The sequence below is a fragment of the Balaenoptera borealis genome, assembly GCF_965194805.1.
Source record: "Balaenoptera borealis genome assembly, chromosome: 1".
In the NCBI taxonomy this organism is placed as follows: domain Eukaryota; kingdom Metazoa; phylum Chordata; class Mammalia; order Artiodactyla; family Balaenopteridae; genus Balaenoptera; species Balaenoptera borealis.
Genome location: NC_138860.1, coordinates 152,124,859 through 152,151,244, shown reverse-complemented (window position 1 = coordinate 152,151,244; position 26,386 = coordinate 152,124,859). Strand labels below are relative to the sequence as shown.

The window sequence follows — 26,386 nt, the reverse complement described above, 5'->3', positions numbered from 1 at the left end:
GATAAGTGTTAGCTCTTCTCTAAATGTTTGATAGAATTCACCTGTGAAGCCACCTGTTCCTGGGCTTTTCTTTGTTGGAAGATTTTTAATCACAGTTTCAATTTCAGTGCTTGTGATTGGTCTGTTCATATTTTCTATTTCTTCCTGGTTCAGTCTCGGAAGGTTGTGCATTTCTAAGAATTTGTCCATTTCTTCCAGGTTGTCCATTTTATTGGCATAGAGTTGCTTGTAGTAATCTCTCATGATCCTTTGTATTTCTGCAGTGTCAGTGGTTACTTCTCCTTTTTCATTTCAAATTCTATTGATTTGAGTCTTCTCCCTTTTTTTCTTGATGAGTCTGCCTAATGGTTTTTCAATTTTGTTTATCTTCTCAAAGAACCAGCTTTTAGTTTTATTGATCTTTGCTATCGTTTCCTTCATTTCTTTTTCATTTATTTCCGATCTAATCTTTATGATTTCTTTCCTTCTGCTAACTCTGGGTTTTTTTTCTTCTTCTCTCTCTAATTGCTTTAGGTGTAACGTTAGGTTGTTTATTTGAGATGTTTCTTGTTTCTTAAGGTAGGACTGTATTGCTATAAACTTCCCTCTTAGAACTGCTTTTGCTGCATCCCATAGGTTTTGGGTTGTTGTGTTTTCATTGTCATTTGTTTCTAGGTATTTTTTGATTTCTTCTGTGATGTCTTTGTTATTAAGTAGTGTATTGTTTAGCCTCCATTTGTTTGTATTTTTTACAGATTTCTTCCTGTAATTGATATCTAGTCTCATAGCGTTGTGGTCGGAAAAGATACTTGATACGATTTCCATTTTCTTAAATTTCCCAAGGCTTGATTTGTGACCCAATATATGATCTATCCTGAAGAATGTTCCATGAGCACTTGAGAAGAAAGTGTATTCTGTTGTTTTTGGATGGAATGTTCTACAAATATCAGTTAAGTCCATCTTGTTTAATGTATCATTTAAAGCTTGTGTTTCCTTATTTATTTTCATTTTGGATTATCTGTCCATTGGTGAAAGTGGAGTGTTAAAGTCCCCTACTATGATTGTGTTACTCTCGATTTCCCCTTTTATGGCTGTTAGTATTTGCCTTATGTATTGAGGTGCTCCTATGTTCAGTGCATAAATTTAACAATTGTTATATCTTACTCATTTTTAAAAGTCCACCTCAGACACTGCTTCCTGAGAAGGCTTTCTTCAACCCTGTAGGTAAAGCTAATCCCAGTCTCTACAATCCTTCAACAGACTTCTGTTACAGCACTTATTAAATCATCTTTAATATGTATGGGTTTACCTTAGAAAGTCCACATGGAAATTATCCTTGTGTTATAGGCTGTTAGAATGGTGCTTAGCACATAGTTGGAGCACCAGGAATATTTGTTGAATATAAGAGTATACATAGGGACTTCCCTGGTGGTCCAGTGGGTAAGACTCCACGCTCCCAATGCAGGGGGCCTGGGTTCGATCCCTGGTCAGGGAACTAGATCCCACATGCATGCCACAACTAAGAATCTGCATGCCGCAAGTAAGAGTCCACATGCCACAACAAAGAAGCTTGCGTGCCGCAAGTAAAAAGATCCTGCGTGCTGCAACTAAGACCTGGCATAACCTAAATAAATACATTAATTAATTAATTAATTTTAAAAAATGTTTAAAAAATAAAATCAATGGCTATTAAAAAAGAGTACATATATATATACACATACATATGTATATTTGTGTGTGTGTGTGTGTGTATATATATATATATATATATATATATATATATATACACACACACACACATATTTCTTTTACAAAGGTAGATCTTTATACAAATATCCCAAATTTAAGATACTACATTATTAAGTATCAAAAGAAAGTCATTCTATCCCTATGAAAGATTAGTAAATGTATTACGGAGGTGGTACTTTTGAGCATGGACCTTAAAAACTTTCTAGATATGGACATGGAATGTAAAAGCAGTCAGAGCCGAAATAGTATGAATAAACAAAGGTACAAGAAGTTGCAGGAGTGTGTGTCTAAAGAATGCAGAGCAGCCCTGAGTGGTTAGAGCTTCTGGTGAACAAGGGAGAATAAAGGTGAAATTGTTTTTAGCTCATACGAACACTCAGACATGAAGAGACCAATTATTATTACACTGTAGATATTTAGGGGATAGAATCAAGCATCAAATTGGTGTTGAATTAGACTTCAACTTGCTACAGAACATTGTACTAGATAACAGTAGTATAGACAAATAAGTAAGATACACCCACTATCCTCCTGAAGCTTACAATGAAAAGAGAGTAATGGACACAACAATAAAAGAATTTCACACAATCCAGGCAATAATACACCTTAAAATAATGTAAAAGCATGTACTGAGGCTTATTATGTTTTAGTATTGTTAAGAGATTTAGATACACTAATATCTTTGTAACAAACCCCCGAGATATGTCATCATTTCAGAGATGAGGAAACTGAGGCAGGAAGAGGTTAAATAACTCTCAAGGTCAGAGAGTTTGTAAGTGGAGGATCTAGTACAAAGTTCTATATCAGTATAGGAGAGGAAGAGAGTGACTTTGACTGGGAATGTTTCTTAAAGGCAGTAAAATTGTGTTGTAGATATTGAACTAGGTGCTTGGGTTATGCCAGGGAATGGAACGACATGGTTTTACTCCCATGAAGCCTACAGTCTAAGAGAAAAGACAAGTAAGCAAATATATAGTTACAACTTATGATCGGTATATGAGAGAAGTAAACTAGGTTTAATAATGGAAACTAACAAAGCAGTGGAGACCTACTTAAATTGGGGGGACGGTGGCAGAGAAGGTCAGACGATATTTAAACCAAGACCTGAAGAATGAAGAGCCAATCATGCAAAGAGACAGAAGGGTAAGAGGCAGGCAAGAGCCTTATGTGTTTAAGTAAAGGAGGCAATGTGATAATTCTCAGTAAATTATATTTTATTTCTATCAGTTGTATTTCAATTTAGTATTGCTGAAAACACATTTTTACTGATTAATAAAATCAAAACTCTATGCAATTAAAGTGTAAAGCACAGAGTAGGTAAACAGAAAATAAAAATCTTTCCACATGCATTTGCATGTCACAGATATTCTAAATGCAAACACCAAAAAACAGGTTTTGTCCATGCATTTAAGTAGAGTCTGAACCATACATCTTGGCAGTTAATACATCTAATAACAATATCACACAGACCAACAAATATAGTCCATTTCTGATATACGACCTAAACAGGAATAAGTTCTAGAGCCTGGAACTTATACCTTTGCTTCAAAATAAGTAATATTTTGCCTTGAGATAATATCTAGCTAAAAAAAGGAAAATCATTTTCACTGTGATATATCTAGCACACTTAGTAGGTGCTCAAGAAATCAGTTTTGTTTCATACAGAATTAATTATGTTACAGAATTAGGGGGTCTTAAAAGATTAAAATAATGTTTTCCAAGTTGAGGAAATGTTAAGCTCTGATAGTGTATGACGGACTGGTAACAGCAATATCTAATTAATGCTTTGTAGAACTAGTGTTCAAGTGTTACTGACAGTTAGCTTTACCATTTTAATTATAATTTTTTAGTTTGTTCCCTGCTATACATTATTTAGATAAGATGCATTTTATCAAAAGGATACCTTTGAAGCAAAAGTTATAATGCTCTATCATATTATTAAGAAAACACTTTGAAAATCCAATACAGATTCTAAGAACTTTAAAGCTAAAAGTGACCTATGGGATCATCTAGTCAAGACAACTACTCAGTGCAGTGGTCTCCATAACAAAATTCTCTCACAAGTGATCAGAATTTTGAGAGAATTTCTATCCCTCTCCAAGATACTCAGATCAACTTAAAATACTTCTAATTTTCCCTATTTGCAAACGAAGCAACTGACAAAGGATTAATCTCCAAAATATACAGGCAGCTCATGCAGCTCAATATCAAAAAAACAAACAACCCAATCCAAAAATGGGCAGAAGACCTAAATAGACATTTCTCTAAAGAACATATACAGATTGCCAACAAACATATGAAAGGATGCTCAACATCACTAATCATTAGAGAAATGCAAATCAAAATTACAATGAGATATCATCTCACACTGGTCAGAATGGCCATCATCAAAAAATCTACAAACAATAAATGCTGGAGAGAGTGTGGAGAAAAGGAAACCCTTTTGCACTGTTGGTGGGAATGTAAATTGATACAGCCACTACGGAGAACAGTATGGAGGTTCCTTAAAAAACTAAAAATAGAACTACCATACGACCCAGCGATCCCACTACTGGGCATATACCCTGAGAAAACCATAATTCATAAAGAGTCATGTACCACAATGTTCACTGCAGCACTATTTACAATAGCCAGGACATGGAAGCAATCTAAGTGTCCATCGACAGATGAATAGATAGAGAAGATATGGCACATATATACAATGGAATATTACTCAGCCATAAAAAGAAATGAAATTGAGTTATTTGTAGTGAGGTGGATGGACCTAGAGACTGTCATACAGAGTGAAGTTAAGTCAGAAAGAGAAAAACAAATACCGTATGCTAACACATATATATGGAATCTAAAAAAAAAAAAATGGTTCTGATGAACCTAGGGGCACGGCAGGAATAAAGACGCAGACATAGAGAATGGACCTGAGGACATGGGGAGGGGGAAGGGTAAGCTGGGATGAAGTGAGAGAGTGGCATGGACATATATACACTACCAAATGTAAAACAGATAGCTAGTGGGAAGCAGCCACATAGCACAGGGAGATCAGCTCGGTGCTTTGTGTCCACCTAGAGAGGTGGGATAGGGAGGGTGGGAGGGAGATGCAAGAGGGAGGAGATATGGGGATATATGTTTATGTATAGCTGATTCACTTTGTTATAAAGCAGAAACTAACACACCATTGTAAAGCAATTATACTGCAATAAAGATGTTAAAAAAAATAAAATACTTCTTATTTTCCCATTCTTATAGTTAGAACACTTAAGCACAGAATTTAAGCAAACTAATTATATGCAGAGTCTACAGAAAGCTATTCTGTAATCTGAACAGTTGCTTCTACAGATATAAATTGACCATATACTGCAGATCACAGACACTACATTAAGAATTCTAATTATTTTAACGAAATGCCTTTAAAAAGAAAACTCTTAGTTATATGCTTAATTTGTGGTGACCTTGACTTTGTCAGAAAGAAAGTAGTTAATTTTTTATGTTTTGATTTATTATAAATTTTAAATGTTTATTAGTCTCTGGATGTTTCAATAATATTCTCATATTCTCTCACTTGAAAAGAAATTCTAACACAGTATAAATTTTTAACCCAAACAAGAATCTCCCGTTTTTCTGAATAGCTTCTCTTAACTATTCCATAAAAATAGGTAAGGTTTTATTAAAATGTCATCACTCCATTATTATTATCCTTGAATCAAACATCTTTAGTATCTGTGGTACATTAATTCCATACAGCACAAAATTTCAATGTGCAACTGAGTAGCTGATGCTGAAAGATGTACCTCCAGAGATTGAGTGCACTTGCACCTAATTAGAACTGTTTGAAATTTTTCGCACTTTCAATAAAACCAACAAATATGCATGTTGTCTAATGTCATTTTCTGTCTGTCTCGATTTTAAACAACAAAATATTTAACCTATTGTGTAAAGTGAGAGCAGAACTTGAAAAATAAAAAATTATGTTGGTAAGTGATTAGCCTATTTACCTCCTTGATTACAAGAGTGAATCTGCTACATATTTAATACATACTGCTACCCTCATCAGCCCTTTTAAAAGCAAATTAAAGCACTATAAGTCACATAAAATATGGTGTATAGAACATGAAACTTACTGAGATCTTCAGAGAGTAAGTTGCTATATTTCTATTCTTTTAATAATTAGTGTTGAGATCTGAACATAGTGTTTATTTTCTTCAAATTTTAAAATAAATTAAAAATGGTTTCAAGTTTAGATGGTAATAGATAGCACATGGAATGGTCAGAAAGCTAGCATTATTTTTAAAAAACTTATATGCATCATCATTATGGAGGATGTTTTAGAAAAAATTAAAAAGTCAAATGACTGTTAACATCTTTAAATTTCATTTTATATGTTACGTTGATAAAATCAACAGGAAAATTAATAGAAAGAACAGTACAAGTTGTTTTAATATAGTAATTTTTAAAGTAATATTAAAGTCCTAAGACATTATATTTTCATTTGTTGGTATTTGTAACATCCATGACAAGAGAGAATTAATTGGTTAGTTACCTCTTATAATGTGAAAGAAAATCTTTCAGCTAATTTGAGATGGTTCACACTATTGGCTTCCAACTTGGAAATTAAAAGGTAAGTCAGTCAGTTAAGCAATAGATGCCAAAAACTTAGTAGACAGCAAAGTCATAGCAGGAGTAGCTTAACAAGGTGATAATGGACAGAAATGCCATCCTTACTGTGCTATTGAAACATGTGTGTTTAATAGCCTTATTTTCCAACAGACACTTTTTTTGGTTCAAACTACGAAGCAGAAAGAAAACTGCAGTCCATGACAATGGGTCATTTCAGAACTTGGTCTCAAAAAATACATTAGATTCTAAAATTTAGTTTCTGGCAGCAGAAGTCAGACAGTAGAGGAATAAGGCAGTTGATATATTCAATCATTTATTTATTCATTAATTCAGCAAAGAGCTTTCCTACCACAGGCCAGGCACTGAGGCAATAGATGAATCTGAAGAGTTCACCATATACTGGGGGTAGAGACACACAACCAGTAGTGTGTTAATAAATTGGCTCTCCAAACAAAAAGCTGTGATTTGAAATGTTTGCTGATTTCCATGGTGTAAATACTCTCACTGTGGCTGATTTCAAGCTAGCAACAGTTTATCAGGTTCACAAAATTCCTGAATAACTCAGTTAATTTCAACAAATGCCTTTTCTTCTTCTATTCTGAAATCATTCTGTTCGGTTCTATAGAGAGAGAATATAAAGATCAGAAGATGTAGTACAATCCCTCTCTTCTCAAAGAGCATATAGGCTGGACAATGGGCTAAGACAACTACACGTAGAGTGTATGAGGCACATATAACACTTTCTGGCATATGAGGACAAAATCAAGAGATAAGGACAGGTTACATTTATAATAGGACAGAGGATTTTAGGTTTCCTGGAGGATGTATCAGCTAAGTATGGTCTTCCTGAAACATACAGGGGTCTTTGAACGGCGTGAAGAGCAGGGGTCAAGCAGAAGGAAGAGAGTTAAAGGAACCTTTTTAAAAATGGTGGGGCGTGTTCAGAGACAAATAAGTAATATCATTTAGTAAAATCTAAGGTATGTGGAAAGAAGTGAGAATAACTCCTATAAAAAGTATTTTAGAGCTAATAAAGTTATATTCACCTATTTGTCTCACTTTCATTCTCACAATTAAATACCTGTCAGGCAAGTAATATGACCACTATGCTAACTTTAAAGATGAGGAAAGAGTCTATGTAGAGAGAAAAGGAGGGTGAAGTAGGTTACTCCTCAATATAGACCTCGTTAATGGATTAAAGATTTAGGAAATGGAATCACTGAAGGCACTACAAATCATACAATGGGAAAAAGCAATGATTTTATTGGGGACTCTTGGAGACCACTTACCTACAATCTGCATCAGTACTTCTATTTATATAGCAGGAAGAGTTACCATCAAGTCCCACATTCACATGCTCATCAAGACCACAGCTTTCAGGAGGTGCCATTTTCAACCTGCATAGCCATATGCAGCAGGCCTGACACTAGTACAGCTTATAAGAATCAAATGAACTAAGGCAGGGGGAGGGGAATTGAAAAGTATAAAACACTAACCCAGTGTGAAGCTTCCTCCTCTTTCCCCTCAATGAAGCTATCAACAACTTTAAGGTTAACAGCCAGAATATCACTGACTAGAAAAGTCTCTGTAGAAATTCATCCAAGAATTTGAAAAAGAACAGATACATGAATATGTATAACTGAATCACTTTGCTGTACACCTGAAACTAACAGAACATTGTTAATCAACTCTACTAAGAGTTAATCAACTCTCCAATATAAAATAAAAATTAAAACTAATTACACTACTGAAAAAAAGAAAAGAAATAAACATACAAATAAGTCCAAATAAAACTGGGGAAATCTGAATTGGAAAAAAAAAAAGAAATTCATCCAAATTACTGTGAAATAAAAACCATTCCAGTTTTTAATGAGCCTCTACTAGATTATAGATGATAGATAATAATTTCCCACAGAGAATATGTTTTTTAACAGACTAATAATTAATATCTTTATTCTTCATACAAAGTATGCATTCCATGCTCAAATATGCTTCAACAACAATACTGATGAAGAAGCACTATGCAAAATTAAATCACAGAAACTCGTATGATGATGTCATCAGTACCGTTTAATAGTACCTCTGTTCATGTCACCACCAAAAAAAAAAAAAAAAAAAAAAAATGGTATTAATCCACTTGGGATATTATTCTAGTCATGCAATAGACTTGCCATCAAGTAAAAACAAAGTAAGAATCTGTCCCCTTTTAAATATTTAACAGAAATGCTGATGAATTGTGATTCCATAAAACTCTCCAATGCTTAATAATATCAAACTCAAGAAAAATTCTCTCCAACATAACCAAGTCCGTTTTCTCTTGGTTTAACTTCAATAGAAAGGGGGGAAATCTAGTTACTTGTCTCAAAAAGAGTTCTTTAAATTCTTGGCAAACATTGGTAAATTGAAACTTGGTGTTCTTATATACTTTATCCTAGTGGCATCATCCCCAGTTCTTTAATCTTCCTTTTTGGTACAATTTTTCTATTTGTAGCTATAGCACTCTCATAAGCTCTCAGTTCTCCATATCCATTTTTTTGTTTGTTTGTTTAGCTTACATTTTTACTACTTTTAAGTGTACAATTCAGTGATTTTCAATATGTTCACAAACTTGTACAACCATCATCACTAATGAATTCCAGAATATTTTCATCATTCCAAAGGAAACTCCCCCCAAATGGATAAAGGATTTATATGGATATTTCTCCAAATAAAGATACACAATGGCCGATAAGCACATGAAATGATGCCTGCTCAGTATCACTAGCCATTAGGAAAATGAAAACCAAAACCAAAATAAAATACCATTTCACATTTACTAGGATGGCTATTATTAAAAAGACAGGAAATAACAAGTGTTGGTGAGGATCCTGGAATAACCTTGTGCATTGCTGGTAGGAATGTAAAATAGTGCAGCCACTGTGGAAAACAGTATGATAGTTTCTCAAAAATTTAACACAGAATTACCATATGATCCAAAAATTCCACTTGTGGGTAAATATCCAAGAGAACTGAAAGCCGGGGCTTGAATATTTGTCCACCCATGTTCACAGCAGCATTATTCATTATAGCTAAAAGGTGGAAACAACCCAAATGTCTCATCAGTGGATGAATGGATAAAACAAAATGTGGTACAAAAATATAATGGAATATCTTTCAACCTTAAAAAATTCTGACACATGCTATAACATAAATGAACCTTGAAGACATTATGGCTAAGTGAAATAAGCCAGTCACAAAAGGGCAAAGAGTATGTAATTCCATTTATATGAGGTACCTAGAGTAGACAAATTCATAGAAACAGAAAGTAAATGGCGGCTGCCAGGGGCTACAGGGGAGAGAGGTACAGGGAGTTATTTTTAATGGGTATGGGATTTCAATTTGGGAAGATGAAAAAATTTCTGGAGATGGATAGTGGTGATGGTTGCACAACAATGTGAATGTACTTGATTCCACTGAATTATTTGCTCAAAAATGGTTAAAATGATAAATTTTATGTTTTGTAAATTTTACTAAAACCATGGAAAAATCATATATATGGCAAATTCAGATATTTTTTAGAAAGCCAAAAATATTTTAGAACTTGCTTAAGTAGTGAGAGATACGCACACAAAAACAAATGTGTACACAAATAAACATGAAGATTTAAACTGACTTTCCTAATTTATTAAACATTCTATGGGTACCCATATGAAGAGCACTGTGCTGCATTTAAATTACATTATATTTCTCATTATGAAAACTGCTGCATGTAAATAAATACACAATTATTTAAATATATCTAGTATTTTTAATGTATTGTGTTGCATACCTAGTGGTTTATTATTAATGAAATGTAAAAAACAAAAACAAACAACAAGACAAAGGAAAACAACAACCAAAAAAACTATACTCATTAGCAGCCATGACCCATTCCCCTTTACTACTCAGCCAGGTGCCCCTGGCAACCATGAATCTACTTAAAAAAAATTTTTTTAATAGGCTTTATTTTTTAGAGAAGCTTTAGGTTCACAACAAAATTGAGCAGAAGGTAGAGAGTTCCCATATACCCCTTGCCTCCACATAGCCTTCCCCATTATCAACATACTCTACCAGAGTAGTATATTTATTACAACTGATGAGCCTACACTGACATGTCATTATCACCCAAAGACCATATTTTACATTAGGGTTCTCTCTTGGTGCTGTACATTCTATGTGTTTGGACAAATTTATAATGACATGTATCCACCATTATAGTATTATACAGAGTAGTTTCAGCCCTACTAATCTACTTTTTGCCTCTATACATTTGCCTATTTGGGCATTTCATATAAATGTAATCACACAATATGAGGCCTTCCTTGTGTCTGGCTCTTTCATTTAGCAAAATTTTCTCAAGATTTGTCTATTTTTTAGCATGTGTTGGTACTTCATTCCTTTTTATGACTGAATAATATTCCATTTACGATGTACCATATTTTGTGTATCCATTCAACAGTTGATGGATATTTGGATTGTTACCATGTTTTGACTATTAAGAATAATACTGGTATACACAGGGAGATCAGCTCAGTGCTTCGTGACCACCTAGAGGGGTGGGACAGGGAGGGTGGGAGGGAGACGCAAGAGGGAGGGGATATGGGGATATACGTATACATATAGCTGATTCACTTTGTTATACAGCAGAAACTAACTCAACATTGTAAAGCAATTATACTTCAATAAAGATATTAAAAAAAAGAATAATACTGCTATAAATATTCATGTGTACATTTTTGTGTGGACATATGTTTTCAATTCTCTTGGTGTGTGTGTGTATCTGTCTGTCTATCTATCTATCTATCTATCTATCTATCTATCTATCTATCTATCTAGGAGTGGAATTGCTAGGTCATATAGTATACTCAATGTTTAACTTTTTGAGGAACTGCCAAACTGTTTTCCAAAGCTACTGTATTATTTTACATACCCGCTTGTCTGAGGCTTCCAATTTCTCAACATCCTTGCCAACACTGTTATTGTCATCTTTTTTACTCTAGCCATCCTAGTGGTATGAAGTGGTATCTCATTTTGGTTTGGGTTTACAATTCCCTAATGACTAAAGATGTTGCGCAACTTTTCATGTGTTTAGTGACTGCATATCTTCTCTTGAGAAATGTCTATTCAAATCTTTTCCTCATTTTAATATTAGTTTATTTTTCTTTTTGAGTTGTAAGAATTCTTTATATATTCCAAATACAAGTCTCTTAACCAATATATGACTTGGAAATATTTTCTTCCATTCTGTGAGTTGTCTTTTCACTTTATTGATGTTGCTCTTTGAGGTACAAAAGTTTTTCATTTTGATGAAGTCCAATTTACCTACTTTTCCTTTTGTTATGTTTTGGTGTCATATCTAAGCAACCACTGCCTAACCCAAGGTCACAAATTTATTCCTATGTTTTCTTCTGAAAGTTTTATAGTTCTAGCTTTTACACTGAGGTCTTTGATCCAATTGAGTTAATTTTTATATGTGACGTAAAGGAATAAGCCAATTTCCTTCTTCTGCATGTAGATATCCAGTTGTCCCAGAACCATATTTTTAAAAGACTATTCTTTCCATGTTGAGTTGTCTTGGCAATCCTGCTGAAAGTCAATTGACCTTGAGGGTAAGGAGTTTATTTCTGGACTTCTAATTCTATTCTACTGATCTATATGTCTATCCTTATGGCAGTACCATAGCCTTGATATTCACATAGAATTTTAATTCACTTACCACAAGTGAAGTTGATGACATCAAATTAATAACACTTACTTTTACTGTATCTCAATATTTTAAAACTCTTCTTATATATTAGAAAGACTTGCTATGTTTGCACAATTCACTTTTAAAGTCCTGTTGCATCATATGTTTTTAAAAAGGTAAAAGTCTACTTTAAGATAAAAATAAAACTATTCAGAAAAAAATCTTAATTATAGAAGTTCAAACACCATGGCAACAGAAGCCTCTATTTCAACCTTAAACCTCTTAAATAACACCTTAATGAATAAAGGGATATTTACATTCCACAGTGACAAATATGCATATTTACATACACAGTTATTGCCTACTGACCAGTTTTCTCCTTTGCTCCCTCCCCCTCCCATACACAAGGTTGACTTGAAGCACATATGAAATTTTTAAATTCACACGTAATCACCAAATTTTAGAACCAGAAAAATTCTTGGAAATCATTTCCTATTTTTCATAGATGACCCAGACCCAGAGTAGTTAAATGAACTGCCCAAACTCATATAGGTAGAGAGCACAATATCAGATAATAGAATCTAGGTTTCCAAACTTCCTTTCAACCACTGGATGCTGACTCATGTAAATATTTGCTCATTCAACAATCATTTAAAAGGTGCTAGCCACTAGGCTTAGTGCTGTAAATATGAAGATTAAATGACTGAGATCCTGCCCTCAAGGAGCCTACCATGATAAGGAAAACAAACACAAAGCAAATAAAAGGACAGAAGTGCTGCAACAGACGTGCCTAATAGGTTCAATGGGACACAGGGACTTTATGCATATTTTAAGCTTCTAAGACACTTTATATTTTCACTAGCAAAAACTGAGCTTCTGCAGTTCTACACCTTGAAAAAGCCAAACAAATGAAAAAGAAATATCAGGCCACTCAAGGCTAGACAATCATATAGCTTGTTAGTGGCAGGGGGTTAGAACTCAGATTCCCTATACCATAGTGCAATAATCTTTCCACTACCACAAGCTAACTAATTGCCAATTGAGAAGTACTGTTAGTTTGATTAAAATCTGTAACACTGCCGCCCTAGATTCAGAAAACATTTTTTAAAAATCAGTTTTTACTGATTTAAAAAAAAATTTTTAAATCAATTTTTACAATCTCATTTAGAAGGGAAACTACAAAGAAGTTACCTGGCAGACACTACAAATTAAGGAAAACATAAATCTACCTTAAAGTAGGAGTTTTATTTTTTACTGTTGTGCAAACTACCTATTCTCAGCCTCATTTTTAACAAATGAGAATTTATGAAGCCAAATCAGAGAGATCCTCTCATAATAATCCCCTTGAGAAAGTACATATTCATGTCAACATTAATACTTGAAATGCTTGAAATATTCAGACATACTTGGATAACTTCACTTTTACAAATGCCTCTAAATTACAAATAATCTCACTGATTTATAGATTCTTCTTTTTTAGTTCAGTCATTCATTAAGCACACCTACTCTGTGACAAATTCAATGAAAGGCCTAGAAACAAAGAGATAAATTCAATACTTTTCCTATTCTTAAGGTGCTCTTAGTCTAACAGGAGAAATAAATCAGTAAACAGATAATTGCAAATGAGTGTGGTAAATGCTTTGACAGATACATGTTCACAGGGAGAGGAGGAGCTCAGCAAAGAGACACCTAACCTGAATAACCACAAATTTGACCACTCAGATTAAATAACCACCTGGCTCACAACTTTTGGCTTCAGATTACTTATGGCAGTTTCAACAAATCAGTTTCCCCTCTTCACAGGACAAAGACAGGCCATAAGTGAGGTTATTCCACAAAACAAAACAGAACAAAAAAACCCCACATCATAGTCTCTAGAGCCAGTTCCTGGAAATTCAGAGTAACTGTTGAGCAACAGAGGGTATGTGTATCAACAACAGAAATGACTGATTTGAAGGAGCAACATTCATTTAAATTTATGACATGTATTCATGTCAATATATCAATCACATTTACTTTAGAGTGATACTTCATACATTGCTCCATTCATTACATACAAAAATGGGTTACAATATTTGAAATTACAATTACCAGTAGAAACTAGGACTCCTAAGACATTTTACTGTATTTCTGAAATTTCTAATTCCAAGCAAAGTGATCCATGTGTATACCTGTTATCATCACAAAAATTTTTACCTGTAAGAAAACAGCAGCCTTTAAAAAACACCTTAAAGATTCTCTTGTTTACAATGTGAAGTATAAGGGAAACATCTCCTAATTCAACAGAAATGAACTGATATTTCACTGATATTCTATTATTATTAGATACTACAAGTATACCTCTTAGGTGAAAATATTTCACATTTTCAGCAGGCAAAGGCAGGGGTGTAAATGTAAAGTGCTTTTGATAACAGAACACCAAAAGGACTAGAAACAAATGGCAACCCGCATATTTTGAATTTTACATACATAATCTATAACTCTAATATTTGTTTTTGAAATGGAATTTTTATAAAATTATTAACAAGAGAATCAGGAATCTTACTAATTATCTCACAAGTTATTTAAATATAATGTTGATGAATTGTTTTCCCTTCATAATGATTATTGGATCTCTTCTATATTTACTTCAGTAACTATCATAATGTGATAACAATACAACCTACAAAAAAATTATGACAAGTATTAAATAAAATAGAAAAAAAAAGTCAGCAAGACAGAGGGAAAGAGGCTAAGAAAGTCAGTGTGTAAAACAAGATTTCAACTCATCTGAAATAAACTTGACATATAGAACTTTAACTTTCCTAAATACTTTAAGAGTTCCCATCACTGTACTAACACTGAGAACAGGCTTATCTCTATCAGAGAACAAAAAGAGATTTACATAAATGGATACAGACTGTAAATGTGACATATTCAGGAGGTACAGCAGGTATGTAAAAATTCAAGAGCTGCTTATCTTTAAAATCTACAAAATGGAAGGTTCAGTCCCTTTTATAATACGGTTTCTCTCTCTATTAGCTACCTGCTTTTCTTTTTTTTTTTTAAAAAAATCCCTGCTCACAAAGCAAGGAAAATTTTATCAGTATCATTAAATATTCTCCTCATAGACAACTTGAAAGCAATTCAGATTATTTCAGTCAAATAGGAAGTCATGGTTCCTTGATCTCTAACAATGAAAGAGAAATTACACGTACAAGAGTCTTATTTAGAACATTTTCTTGTCCTCTCACTCCATAGTTTAATCTTGGACTTCATGTGGAGTATAACTTATGCTGCCCTCCCAAGATACATAAATAAAGTTTGTACTTTCTCAAATAGAGGTTATTTAATCCTAAATATCCCCTCACAAATATAAGTAAGCTTCATCTCCCTTTGTATGGTCTTTGTCTTGGAGAGAGAGAGAAAATATTCTCTTGGATGCCTACAGTCATTTCTATTCATTCCTAGGAGTTAACTAGGAGGTTCCTCTCTCACCTTCTTCTGAAATTGTTCCAATCACATTTATTTCTTCACTGTTTTTTTTCCCCCAAAGTCTCTAAATCAACCCCAACCAACATCTGGCTTTTATTCTTATGCCTTCAATTACTTCTAATTTGTGGGCATCTGACTTTTCTAGCATAAATTTCTAGCAAATTACTCCATAATCAATGTGTGTAATAGCTGTAGCTAAAAAGGAAAAGATTTCTTCCTTGTATTCATCCTCATGGATACCATACCTCTAGACACTGAAGACTACAACTCTGCTGGCACTTAAAAATTCTATTTTGCACTCTATGTGCAAATCTAATTTGTTTTCCACTGTCACTCATAGGACTTTCCCGGCATTATTCTTTTCCAAAGTACCTTCTTCCCTCTTGTTTCCTTCATCCTTTTCCATCTAGTGTCCATGTTCAGTATTATTTCTCCCCCTGCTCTCCCTCCACCCCCATGCATTAGCTGTAAAATAGATGTAAAGCTTGGTGTAAGTCCAAAAATTTTATGATCAAAATACATACTTAGCAAATTGTTTGGCTAAATCTTTCATGTATGATGAAAGATTATTACCACAATTCATTAGCAAATTATAGACTTTGAAATGCAGGCAGACAAATATTTGGCCCTGTATCAATCAATTTGGACCAGCTGGGTAGAAATTCACACAATCCTAGGAAACCCAGAAAGTGAGGTGCTCTTTCATTTTTCATTCACTTGAAACATTAAAGAAAAATTACCATTCTACAAAAATGTCCACTTTTCGAGATTTTAGCAGCAGCATTTTAGATTGAGTTTTATTTTCAGTCAATTACTACTTTAGTGACCAATAAACTGATCATTTTTCTTGCAACTGACTGCAGAAGAATAGTGCCTAATGTACACACAGGAACCTTGCTATCTGACCATTATACTCCAGTTTAAAAGCTAAATATTTAATAATGGTTCTATTGCCCTAAAAAGCAGGCAGGGGGCTACTTCTACATACACTAAATCAGCCTGGAAACTAATTTTGCAGTTATTCATGATAAATAATATCATTAACATTCTTCCTCTGAGCCTCTCTTGCCTAGTGAGGTGACCCTGTACAAAGATTCTGATTGATCCTATGTCTGTCTGTTTTGGTTAAGCTATCAGGCTGTATATGGGAACAGCTGCACTTTGGGAGCAACTTAAAACAAATTTCACCTTAGTGGCATCTAATCCAGTCCTTGGTACAAGACACATGGAAAAGTCAGTGTCAAAATTAAACAATGCCGGCTTTGCAATGAGCAGATGCTTTTGCCTTGCAGCTGTAAAAACCTTAAAACAATCCAGTACTCTACTGTCTGGTCACGCAATGACCACAAAGCAAGGAATACATTTTGTCATTTAGAGAAAATGTTTACTATAAGCTTTTAGTCTTTTTTCTTTAAAAAAAAAAATGTTTAAGAAAATAAGAAGAAGAATACATTGAGGGTAATAATAAGGTAATACAGCCCTAAATTGAGCAATAAAAAAATTTTAAGCATATTTGCCAAAATAAATATGTTTGAAAAAGAATAACTACTTGACTAAATAGTATTAGGCCATACACAAAACACATTAGACAACAGAAAAATTACCATACACATGTTTTAAGAGGTTATAGACAAATAATCTTTGGTATATAAGGATAAACATGTAAATATTTTCTATATGCAGGCCTTATCTTAATATACCTAGTCTTAGTCTAGTTTATGTTTATGAGCATTTTATATTCATTTACCTACCCATCCTTTGATTTACCTCCTTCTTTGTTTTTGCTTATGTTTTTGCTGGGGGAGGGTGGGGTGGGGAGAAAAATGGGGAGGTTATATAATTCTTATTTTATGGCTAGAGGATAGTTAAATGCTAAAACATTTCTCAGCTTAAGTAATGTGGTACTTATCAAGGTCTATAAAGAAACGGCAGCCTTTTCCAACCTTTGCCCTATAGAAGAGAACCTTGTCTCTGACATTCAGGAATCTAGGGGTTAATATTTTAATACTGAAATAAACTCTTCATGAGGAGAAACACTCCAACTACTGTGTGTGGGAAACCAAAGAACTAGCCCCACCTAAATAAATGACTGCATGGTCATGATCAATCCACTTCTGCTAATTGAGGTTCTGGCTTTAAAGATAGTTTTTTATGGTACCTACAAGAAAGAGAATCTAGTAGTCTTATCTTTATTTTAAATAGTCTACTGCAAAAAAATTTTTTCAGTAAGTTTTTCCTAATCAGATTTTTTTCTTGAAATCCCTTTTTCCCAGAGGATATCAATTCATTAACACCTCATTGCTTATAAATTTCATTGGATATTTTGTTAGTTGAAGGTCTGGGGATTCCCCTTATGTTCCGCCCCCCCCCCCCCACCCCACAATGAATATTTCAATGAACAAGTCCCAAAGTAATGACCACATTAATAGGAAGTTAATTAAATTTAATTTAAATATCAAAGAAGGCATGTTATCCTATCCTCTTCATTAAAAGTCTTTGAGAAGTAAAACTTTAAATATTTTTGTGGTTGTCTTTGTATTTCTATATTTTATTTTCTAAAAATGTAATTAAAACATGTTGACATATAAAGCATATTGATGCATTATGCCAAAAATACAAATCTAGACATTCATTTTTTGTAAACTGTTTACAATTATCCTTAAGTCATATAATACTATTGGTATGATTTTGTTGTATTCTTTGTTAATGGTTATAATTGAAATAAAGTTGAATTACAGTGTCAATAATACGTGTCATCAAACAAAAGTAAACCATGGAACAAAAATATATCACAAGAGAGTTATACTTGAAAGTATAAAAACATACAAAATAACTGACATGTACTCCTAGATATGATCCCTTGTATTTTAACCCACATAAGCTTAGAATAAGAATTAATCATTTTACATAAGCTAAGAATAAGAATTAATCATTTCACAGTGTCAGTGTTCCAAATTATATACAAATGGCTTTAAGGATAAGAAATAATTATAAATTTACACAAACTGGATTTGCTTATACTTTCTTGTTATTTTTATAATAACTTTGGTTAATAATCAGAATTATGCTAACAAGAACTGTGCAAAAACATTTTGTTTGGAAGTGCATTTGAACTTGTTATTAATTACGCAATTCCAATTTACATTTAATGGACTTTAATACATTACATATTTTTATGGGAACATGTGGAGATCTGGAAAAATGGTTGGCTCGAATAAGTGGTTCTCTTTTAAGTTCATTTTATCCCTTTGGGTTCACTCAATAACAGCAATATATTTTTAAAGTATATATTTTACTGAAAAAATACATAAGTAAGTCACAAACCAAAAGCTAACAGATGTGTGACTTCTAATTAGTTATAATAATCTCTGCTTCGATGCCATTTAGAATGAGCCTTTCTTTTCTTTTGAAAACTAAAAAAGCTTTCCTTTGAATTTTAAACTGTCAGGGTGCTTCAAAGTCAGTGTACAAAATCTGCTTTGATTAAAATTTTAGACATCTACAGTGATAACTTTATGAAAGGAAAATATTAAATTATAATTATCCTAAACAGACACAGTCTTGTGAAACTAACCCTACATTCATGTTAAAACACAAAGAGTTGAATATAATGAATTTGATTCATCCTCGAACACAAAGCTTCACCACAGTAAACTCAGTCAACTGTTGCTCTTGCGCCTATATTCATGGTGCTTAAATAGCGCACTTTAAAACAAAAAAAACTCCAATTGGCTTTTCATATATCCACCCTCCCCAAAAATAACGCACTTGAAAAACTCAAATGATATGAAAGGCTTCAAGGCCTCTTTTCTCCCTTTCATACCCCTTTTTTTTATTTCTGTTTGCAGTAATCTGCCTTTCTCTTTCTCTTTCTCATTGCTACAGAGCAAGCGAGGAGGCTCAGAGCTTTGAAAAGGGGGCTCAATGTGTAATGGGTCCACTAGAATTAATTTACTTGCACCAAATCCATTGAGCACAGAGGTTTTTTTTTCCCCCTCTCTCTCTCTCCCTCTCACTCCTCAAATCATTTGGAGTCGAACGCAGCCCCCAGCCTTTGTAATTCTAGTAAAGCACTTAAAGTGCACAGTAGGTGTTCATGAGGACCATCTGGTCAAAAGCAAAACAAGCTGCTGATTTTGCCTTTGAATAGAATGAAGCAAGTGTGAATTAGTCTCTTCAATTAGCACTATTACAACCTGTCAAGTGCATATTGTAAAACAGGATTATTACAGTATTGGTCACCAGTGCAATTATTTACTCTCTGCCTTTTCTTGCATATAAAAATGTCTTATGTTTATTAGTTTCTGATAACTGAACATAATATCTCTTAACCCAGGCATTTTAAAACTACCGACACACAAATCACAGATTATGAAATACAGTCCGCCAAGAAGCTGTTAGGATACACATATCTTAAGTAACAAAGGTCTAAAGCACCGTCGACTCTTAACAAAATTTCATTGGTTCTACCTTCTTGAAATGTAGGTGAAGAAATACTTACAAGGCTAAAAAAAAAATGTCCAATAGAGATTATTCTAAAATACTTTCAGAGGGAAAGAAAGACTCGTCAGTTCCAAATAGCTGCATTGTAAATATTACTTAAATTTATTTCCTAAGGGGATAATTTATTAAGAATCACAGAAAACCCCAAAGTATATAAAATGATCATTACTGATTTATTCATTTGAAGTGGTATAACTTCAACAGATCTCAGTAACAAAGTGCAACTTGAAACTTATCATATACATGCAAAAGAAACTCATAGTCTCCTTTTCTGAAAGCTGAAAAAAGGCTCAAATTCATTGCCCAGTTGCTTAAGAAATTATCTCTCTTTCATTCTTCCTAAGATGTCATATGTGATTTCAAATTTTTAAAAATCAAACTATGATACACGCTAATTAAAATGGGTTCATTCTAATTGAGCTTATATATGCCATTCATCTTACAGTAAAAATACACCACATAAACTTTCAATTAAATAAGCACACAATTTAATTTACCCCATTGCATATGCACATTCTTATCTCTCTACTCTTCAGGTTCTGTGCCAGCAGCCCCCACCCTCTCCATACTGGAAAACAAACAAACCAAAAAATAAACAAACAAACTATATGTAAAACATATACAGAAAGGGCATGTTAGTTAAGAAGTTTTAGTCAACCCATTACTAGAAAATTGCTCTTTAGTATAATCTGTAAAAGACTACAAATGTACTGTTAACAACGTCCAGCATTAAAGGAGAAGAGTTTGAAATATGTATTAGTCAAGCAAGTTGAGAAAGTAGCAAGAGAAAAATAGACACAAAAAACCCAACAGGAGTTTCAAATTTGCAGAATCAGAATTAGTCTCATGATTTCACAATTATTTAGCCAACATTATTTTTAAGGACCGGTATGATTTATTTAGTTCACTTCTTGTTGCTAATTCAAAACTAGTGCCTTCCCACTTAACAAATGCTAGTATTAGTAGTGAAATGTTTTACTATTCCATGCAAGATATATCTTTATAGGTTGTCGATTTTTCCCTTTAATTCCCATTGAGAACTAAATAAACATTAATAAGAACAGTGAGAATTCTAGGGTAAAGTGAAACTCAGAAAAGGATTTAAATAATTCCAATAGTGTTTCTTCATAGTGTTTCTCACTGTAAGAGATAAGGAATACTCCATGATTCCGTACCAAAAATACTTTGGTTTTTTATCAGTGTTATTCTGGGTCATGTGTGTATTCCTTAAGTTTGTATGACATCTATAAAGAAAAGTGGACATTTTGTCTAATAGGAGCTTTTGCAATAGTAAGATGGACAACAAAGAATGTTTCCAAGAAAAGTTGGCTTGATTTCAGGGACTTTATTTCCTTTTCCACACCTGGGTTTAGGATCTGAAGTAGGCAAATCAATCTTTTTTCCCCCTAATTTAACCAATCCCAAGTGCATTTGTAGCCACAGATCTTTAAAAATCAGAATTACTGAAATCTGTACAATTAACTGTTTAAAAATCTAAATTCTCAGTGTAGAAAATTCATTAAAATAAGGTAAGCTTGTTTAAATTTTCAGGGAAATTCACTAATTTAAAGTGTGTCAACTAGCTAATTAAGGATCCAAAAAGGTAGAAAGACAGATGTCACAAAGTTATTGTTACATTATTTGATAATTTTTATAAACTATTTTGTCATAATGGATAAAGGGAAAGGATTTTTATTCTTATGACTACTTGCAACCCTCCATTCTGACCTTTTTATACTATCATTGCCTTTTCCTCAAGTAGGAGGATAATGTAAGTGGAAGGATTTGTAAAGAGCTTAAAAAAAAATAACCTCAATATCTAACTAGCTTAAATTAAAGTCTAGAGCACCCAAAGGATATAAGTCATGCATTGTGAGGCAAGAGACCACAGAGACAGAATGAACAAACACTTGTACAACTATCGGTTTATCACCACTAACTTGCATGAACATATGGTCACTGAAGAGTTATTTAAAATTCAAACTGCAGCTAAGTTCTATTTTCTAAGTCAGTATTTTTAAAAATGTATTTTGTTAATTAAAAGTTGAAATTATAGTGCCTTTGTCAATCCTATTTCATTTAATAGAACTTTCCCTCAGGGGGAAAATATTACAAGAGCTTTCCTTTAAAAATGCAAGGCTTTCAAAAATTAAAAATACCAGAAAATGGTATTTTTTTTCCCACCTACAACAAAAATAATATACAACTACACTGGAAAATAAAATCAGTTTTTTTTTTTTTAAATTTCTTCCTTTTCTCTTATATGTTGGTCGGAATTCATTCTTGAACCTATTAAACAACACTGAAAAAAGATTTCTGAAACTGGTGACAAAAATTAATTTACAAGTTAGGATATATGGTATCATTAAGCTTCCAAATTAATAGCAAAAATTCTAGCATTTATAAAATAACACTGCAAAATCATTTCAAGATTATATTTTTATTGTGTTGCAACCTGACTTTCAATCATGCAACAAAAAAATACATGTACTTAAGTGTCACTGTGGGTTGCATGGCTGTAGCATAAGAGCATCTTGTCCTCCTTGAACCCCATTCCAGGTATTCCACAAGTTGAAGGAGAAAAGTCTTAGAATTAGGCCTACAAAGTGTGACCCCAAGCTTAGAGAGTATAATACACATTCCTTTTCTAAACTGTACAGAATAAAAGAGCTTATGTCTACCTGTCTGCCTACAGAAAAGCAACAGATATTAGAAACAACTGCATTTATTTTTTTCCTGGCAACTAGCATTTCAAAATATTATTTTAAATCAACTTTTAAAAGATAAAAAAAGGAAAAAAGAAGAAACCAAACTCTTGTTGAGAAATACATAAGAATATTTGTCTGCAAAAATATTTTCAGGACTCTTTTCATTTAGAAATGGTATAAAAAGATTTACTGTTTTCAAGTCCTTGAAGCTTAAAATATATTTGGTAATCTAAATAGCAGGACGCAGAGAACAGTTTCAGCCAACTGTGGCACACAATGGCACATTTACAGAATTTTAAATATTTCTTTTAATAATTGATGTAGTCATTTTGAATCATTCTGCATAGGATATCAGGTGTGAGCAGATTGCATTAACGCTGCTTAAACATTTCAACTTGTCAGTATGGCCAACTCGATTTCGGAAATATTTGCAGTATTTTCCCATCGAAACAGTAATAAAGGCAAAATAAATATATGCCACTACTTTATAATCACCGAACATTAATGAATATTTTATGTCTTTTTAAATCTCCCTGTTTAATTTAAAAGGGTGAAATTAAGTCTCCTCCCTGCAATATGCCAATTATCTGTAAATCAAACAATAACTTGGCTATTATGCTCCTTTTTGTTAATATAAGAGAAGCTAATTTGAAAACACTGAATGGCATTTTTAGACTATCAGTTTAATAGTCCTCTCTGCCCTCTTGTGGGAGAAAGTTGAAACACACTCAAACTATAGAAACTGGAAATGTTAGAACAAAAACGCAAAAAAACAAAAAAAGGTAAAATTCTGGCTATAATATTTCAATCAGAAAAAAAAAATAAGGCAGTCTATATGTACCCTTCATGCGATATACTAGTCTTCAACTTAAAAAAGGAAATCAACCACAGAATGAAATTTACCTATTATCTTTGCTGTTCTTGATTAAACTGGGGTTATTTATTTTGAAACTGAATTTCTTATTTAATTTTATTCAATATATAATTTAAATTTCATAATCATGAGGTTCCCAGAATAACTCTGCGATAGGACCAGAGTTAAACATTATTTTCAATATAAAAACGACAATGATTCTTCAAGGAATTAAAATTTTAAATTTAGAGAACAGAACATCCATTATAGAGATTAAAAATGAAATGGCAATTAATATATTTAAAATCCTGAAAAAAATCAAATAATTTAAACCTATGATTCAAATTAGGGGCCAAGAAAAATCTTAAAGATCTTAGTTACTAGTCAACAAACTATTAAAGTGATAAACAGAGAAAATAAACTTCAAGTAATGAGTTATTTACGCCAAATTCAGAAGTTGAAATTTATTGATAAAACATGAAAAAAGAAAAACCATTAACAGTTCAGCCATTACTGAAACAATTCATATACTTCCGGAAAATGATTAGGGTGAAAACAACTTGTTCTTTCAATATGACTAATAGTAATTAGTTGAAGCAATGTAGTCCAAGAAAAAATTTATGAAATAATCTAAGATTAAACAAGATTAATTTTCTTTATAAAAACATGAGTGGACAATGACTGTTGTCTTCATAACTTACAAGGGGGTAATGTGACATAGTCATCATTTCACTGTCTCTAAACACAAGTCTTGCCATAGCCTTACACATTTCCCCCCCCCAAAGGAGATAAATTACTAGCTTTTAGGTGGGTGGGGCCACAGACAAGAAGTTACCTCTTCTCTCTTGGGGGAGGTTCTTTTTGAAACAGTGGCCCTGGTTGGTCACATTGATGAAAATATTGACACTATAAATAGATTCTTCATAGATACTCTGAGCTAAATGACTGGGTTCCCTACAGCATCTCAGGAATACTGCCCAAGGCTGGAATTCAACTGCTTAAGAAAAGCCTCCTCAATTCCTTTTGGAAATAGGCAGGATACACTCTATAAATAATATATTTGAGAGCAACCTTTCAAATAAAGTATACGCATGTTTGAAAATGCATGCTGTCGATAATCTCCAAATTAATATTCTGAATAATTACTATAAAACTATGAAATATATAACAATGTGCTATTTTAAGCAGGGTTTTAAAAGTTGACTATTTTAAGAATTATCAAGAGCTTTCATTTACAACATCTTTCTAGGTCAAGTCATTTAATGTATCTACAGTAATCACTGATGCTCAAGTTAATTAAAATTAAAAACCCAATAATGAAACATAAAGAGAGTTTCCAACCAGAACACATAAGCCCTCTCTTTAACAGGGTCAACATTAGCTATAATGAGCTACCTTTATTCCTTAGCTGTGAGACATAACTCACCTCTTGAATGGTACTGCTTCCTGAGAAGTTCAGGTTGTACTCCCGCTGGACTTCTCGGTGGGTGATGATCAGCATGAAGTTTTGATTTAATGACTCCTGCAGGGCACTGAAAGGGCTGAAAGAAAAACAAGGAACTCTGAGATGAACAAGTTCTAGCTTGCTTTACGGTTAGCTGCAAAAACCCCAGGAGTACCATAACCTCCACACAGGCATGTCCGGGCCCAATGTTATCATCTTTTCAGCTCCTAAAGGCAAGAGAGCAAGCTGAGAACAACCAAGGGGAGCTAACCTGTTAACTCCTTCTCTACCAAGGTGTTTTTAAACTTCAGTTATAGATACTTTGCATACATAAGAATTTCGACAAGTCATGTGCTACTGTCTGCATATGTATTTTCTCCAAGAGAGGCAAATTTGTCAATTATATTAAATTCCAAATATGCTACTAAAATGTATAATCAAAAACTGTGGTTCAATTCCAAATGAAACAGCAGTTCTGGAAGAACAGAAATTTGAAACTATTGTTTATACTCATGAGTGTCATATAGGTATAGAAATACAGTTTCAGTAAAAATTGAGAAAATATTGAAATCTACAGAACTTTAATTGCTATACCGAAATTCCTTCAAAATAATTGTGCTTTCACTTACAAGTCAGAAATACCGAGAATTCAGAAATAGGAGAATTCAGAGCAATATTAAACTCTGTGCCAAAGTTCTAAAATGTAAGAAATGTGTCAGAAACATGAAGAATAAATGAATTTAGCCACATCAATTAAGAAAAATAAGCCATGGTTCTATTTGTTTATAACAATATTAAAAAGCACCATCGGCAATGAAAATAAAAATCTGTCACCATTATGTATGAACAATCTGTATTGCTAGTCTCAAGTGCAGTGCTAATCTCTCTTCCATGCTATGCTTTAGAAGCAAAAAAAACATACGGTTCTGGCCTTCATCACTCCTCCTTTGCCAATATGTAACTATGTGATAAATATACATTCAACATAAGATTAGAATTACGCAGTTAATCTGTGTGTCCCAGTGTCGCCCATCGAGTTCACAGGTAAATTACAGATTCAAAATACCTAGGAAACACCTATATACAGCATGAAATATTATTGATCAAAATCAAGGGAAATAATACCCCACTAAAGTAGAGTTTCTTTAGGCAGGGACCTTTGTCTTTGATCCTTACCACTTAAGCATAATGCCTGGCACACTGCAGATAAATATTTATTTAATAATGAATAAACTGTAAATTTTCAGAAGGCAAGAGTCTTACTCATCTTTGTATTTTACACAGCAATGTTGCCTTCTGGAAAACTACCATGGGAATTAAGATTTTGATTTTGATTCACTTATTTATCTACATTAACTGAA

At 33.1% G+C, this 26,386-nt stretch overlaps 1 protein-coding gene across 3 annotated transcripts in view; it reads right to left on the bottom strand.

The window, feature by feature from the left end:
• Positions 1-26,386, bottom strand: part of FAF1 (Fas associated factor 1) — a 481,277-nt gene that overhangs the window by 231,322 nt on the left and 223,569 nt on the right. For all 3 annotated transcript variants that reach the window (XM_082370942.1, XM_082370941.1, XM_082370943.1), the window contains one exon: positions 25,008-25,122. In XM_082370942.1, coding sequence (XP_082227068.1) covers positions 25,008-25,122 — 115 coding nt within the window. The remainder of the gene's footprint in view (positions 1-25,007; positions 25,123-26,386) is intronic.